This window comes from Eimeria acervulina, genomic scaffold (genome assembly GCF_000499425.1).
Source record: "Eimeria acervulina Houghton genomic scaffold, Eah_scaff1926, whole genome shotgun sequence".
Classification (NCBI taxonomy): domain Eukaryota; phylum Apicomplexa; class Conoidasida; order Eucoccidiorida; family Eimeriidae; genus Eimeria; species Eimeria acervulina.
The window spans coordinates 1-4,053 of NW_013548812.1; the positions used below are offsets into that span (position 1 = coordinate 1).

The 4,053-nt window shown below is 55.5% G+C and overlaps 1 protein-coding gene across 1 annotated transcript; it reads right to left on the reverse strand.

Moving 5' to 3' along the window:
* Nucleotides 1-54: 54 nt before the first annotated feature.
* Nucleotides 55-3,475, reverse strand: EAH_00064060 (hypothetical protein, conserved; the record flags this gene model as incomplete). Its single annotated transcript, XM_013393022.1, has 4 exons — nt 55-209; nt 434-706; nt 866-1,257; nt 1,400-3,475. Coding segments are annotated over 4 exons (2,896 nt in total), but the record flags the coding sequence as incomplete, so codon positions are not given.
* Between the last annotated feature and the right edge of the window lie 578 nt (nt 3,476-4,053).

The following is a 4,053-nucleotide window of genomic DNA, read 5'->3' on the forward strand; positions in this document are numbered from 1 at the left end:
TATATATATATATATATATATATATATATATATATATATTGGTTTGCAGCTTACAGGTCGGTGAGTGTCAACGAAAGAAGAGCGTCAAACAAATGCGAGGAAATGCAGCGGCTTGTGCCCATTTGCACGGAATACTCCGCCTGCTGCATCAACAACTGATATGCCGTCAGCATCTCAGAGGCCGTCACCAACACGCGACTCACGCCGTACTACAGCACAAACATAAACAATAAACAAGCATACAATGAGCAAATCAAACGCAACAGCAGCAACAGCAGCAGCAGTAGCAGCAGCGCAAGTTGTTTGTTTCTGCATGCAATCTGAACAGGCAATGCAGCAATGACTTGCGCAGCGGTCTTCTTGCTTAGTGGTTTTAAGTTCAATTCAAACAACCGCAAAACGAAGAGAAGCAGCAGCAAACGACGAGACGCACCAACACGCTAAGCTCCACAGCATCACCCAGAGGAATTAAACTCCAAATTATGTCCTGCTGTTCTGCCTCTGCAGCAGAGGGGCCCCCAGGGCCCCCCAGGGGGCCCCCTTCTTGATAGGGGGCCCCTGACAGGCGCAGCGCAGCGAAGTGCGGCGGCATGCCGCGGGAAGGCAAACCCCAAGAGCCGCCCCTAGACAGCTGCTGCTGCTGCTGCTGCAGCGATGCTCGCTGCCCAAAAGCAAAAAACAGAGTCGTGTACACCGCATCAACGACCTGTAAATACACCACAGGAGCAGCAGCAACAAGAGGAACAGCAAAGATAACAGCAGCAACAGCAACATAGAAAACCGCCGACAAGTCGGGAACCCAGTGAATGTCGTAGGGGTCTTTGCTGCTGCTGCTGCTGCAGTGGTTGTGATATATCTTGCTTACCTCGTATAGAGAAGCAATCTTATAAAGCATGCGGGCTACTGCCTCTGCTGAGAATCTGCCGACAAGGCAAGCAGAGAGCTTCCGCTGCTGTGTCGCTGCATGCAATTCTTCTTGCTGCTCCCATTCAAAGTCACGCCCTCTCTTCCTGCTGCCTCCTTGTTGCTGCTGCTGCTGCTGCTGCTGCTCATCCCGTTCAGAGCGCGCCAAGCCACAAGGCAGCAAAGCAGCTTCAACTATGGGGGTCCCCAATAGCGGCCGCAGCAGCCGGGAGGCAAAGAGGACGAGGCCCCGAGCTGTGTTCGTTAGGCCTTGCAAGGGGGCCCCCAAGGGGCCCCCTCCCTGCTGAGAGGCTGCTGCTGCTGCAGCAGCAGAAGAGTGCAACGGCCCCCCTCCTGAAGAGTCACAGACACCCCGCAGCAGCTATTCAGCAGCAGAGCAGAAGAAAGAGAAATAAGGATGAAAATATAATGCATGCATAGAAAAACAATGCATGTACAGGCACGCAAATGCTCCTTCCGTGATACAGACACGCACCTGCTTGCTGCGGAAAGAGCTGATGCTGTTGCTGCTGTGGAGCGCAGCCAAGAACCCTAGAGCTCCAGTTTTGCTGCAGCTGCTGCTGCTGCAGCATGCCCTGCTGCTGCTGCTGCTGCTGCAGCATGAAGGGCAGCAAAAGCTGCTCGCTCATGAACTCCGTGCCTGCTGGTGCTGCTGCTTCTCTCCGCACCTCCAGAGCTGTCAGCATTCGCCAGGCTGCAGCAACCCCAGCCATTTTTTCTTGTGTCTGCTGCCCCCCTGCAGCAGCAGCAGCAGCACTTGCTGCTGCTGCTGCTGAACTCAGCCCGATGCCGCCACTGCTGCAGGCAGAGGCCCCCTTTCCCGCAGCAGCAGCAGCAGCTTGCTGCTGCTGCTGCTGCTGCCGCTCCGAACACTCAATGTATCCCAGGCCAAAAGGGGTCTCGAAGGCACCTGGGCCCCCCCCACCTAGGGAGGCCCCCACTTGCGCATGCTGGGAAGCAGTTAAGTGCTGAATGTGGGGCCCTCTATTGACTCGTAGGGCCCCCATCTGTTTGCTAAGGAGACTGAAGGGGGGTGCGAGGGTCTCGGGGGCCCCCTGGAGGGCCCCCCCACCTGGTGTTGCTGTGGTTTGTACTGCATTAAATGCAGCAAATGCAGCAAAGTTGTCTGCTAATAACTGCCAGAAAACAGCAAACATGCTGTCGCTACCGAATTGGGTTTCTTCACACATGTGCTGCGCAAGCAGCTCTCCCCAGCGCCAAGGTGTGCTGCGGTAGGGCCCCACAGACAACACCATGCCCCGCTCTTGCTGCTGCTGCTGCTGCTGCTCCTGCTGCTGCTGGTAGCTGTCCTCGTAGCCGTGGGGGCCCCCTCCAACCCGAGCGTACGAGGTCGTTGAGGGGGGATGCCATAGGGGCCCCTGTACCCCCTCTTTAAGCAGACTGCTGAGGCCTTGAAGATATATATGACTAATTGTCTGCCTCCGCAGCTGCAGAATATACTTTGTTGTTAGGATTAGCAGCTTGGGGGCCCCACAGAGGGCCCCTGCTGCTGCGTCGCTCTGAGCAGCCGGAGGCTGTACACACGGCAGCGAATTCAACAAAGACACCCCCTTCCGCCTGCTGCTGCTGCTGCTGCTGCTGCAGTACGGGTTGCTGCTGCTGACCCCATCAGGCAGTCTGTGGTGCCCAGGAACCCCCCTTTCTGCTGCTGCACCAGCAGCAGCAGCAGCAAAAGGGTCTGCTGCATAGGGAAGGGAGAGCCACTGGCGGCGCTTCCGTACGTCAAAGGGGGAAGGGCAAATGGTGCTGCTCTGCTGCAGCACCCCAAAGGCAGGCGAAGCAAATGGCTCCATCACCTGCAGCACGCGGCCCGCCTCCTCCCCTAGCTGCAAGCGCATATACCACTCGCTGCACACCGAAGGATACCCACCGCTGCTGCTGCTGCTGCTGCTGTTGCTGTTGTTGTCGCGGAAGCCCTGCATCGGCATCAAGGCGCCGCCTACTGCTGCTTGCAGCCGCGCAGACGAAAAGAAATAACCACCAGAGGCAGACGGGTCGGATGCTGCTGCTGCTCCTGCTGTTGCTGCTGCTGCGCCCCCGCTGCTGCTGCTGCTGCTCCCATGCTGCAGCAGCGCTAACGCCCTTAAATCTGGTGCCGCAACAATGAGGACATCGCCGTTGTTGCTGCTGCTGCTGCTAGTAGCAAGAGCAGCACCGGCAGCGTCTGTTGCATCTGCAGGTCGGCTCAAGCAGCAGCAGCAGAGCACCCCAGCGGCATCATTGCTGCTGCTGCTGCTGCTGCTGCTGTCTGCAGTGGGGATACCTCCTCCTAACCCCTCTTCCCCCTCAAGCAGCTGAGGCGGCAGCACACAAGGAGCTCCAACATAGCATGAATTCTTACAGGGAGTGCAGCGGGCATTTAAAGTGCTGCTGCTCCTTCTTTCTTTTTCGTTTGCTGTTGTTTGCTGCTTCTCCCGAGGGGGGGGAGAGTAAGCAGAAAGGAATACCCCCGCAGCAACTGCAGCGCAGCGGGAGATGCTTCCAGCAGCAGCAGCAGCAGCAGCTTGCTGCTCTACCGCCCCTCTGTATCCTTGAATGACGAGAGAAAGATGTGATGCTCCTGCTGAACCAGAATGAGCAGCAGCAGCAACACCACCAGCAGCAGCAAAGCCGCGCCCCCCGCTGCTGCTGCTGCTGCGCCGCAGACCCCGCACGGAGAGGTAAATCCTACCGCCTTCAAACAAAAGCAGAGAAAAAGAAACGGACAAGAAACAGAAAAAGATAAAGACAAAGAAAAAAAGAAATAAAAGAAGAAGTAAACAAAGAAAATAGCAAAGAGCAGCAAAGGGAGAAGGAGAAGAAATGCAAACAGACAGACAAACAAACAAAACCACGAAAATAATAAAAATCAAAAGGGGGATGATGGAGAAAGAGACAAAGAAAGAGACAAAGAAAGAGACAAAGGCAGACAAACACAGAGACATGCAGAGAGATGCACACACGTAAAAAGAAAGAAAAAAAGAAAGAGGAAGAGAAACACAGAGAGAGCGAGACAAAGGAATAGAAAGAGAGAGGGGGGAAATACAGGCAGACAGACAAAGAGGGAGAGAGAGAGAGAGAGAGAGAGAGAGAGAGAGAGAGAGAGAGAGAGAAAGACAGCGAAAGAGC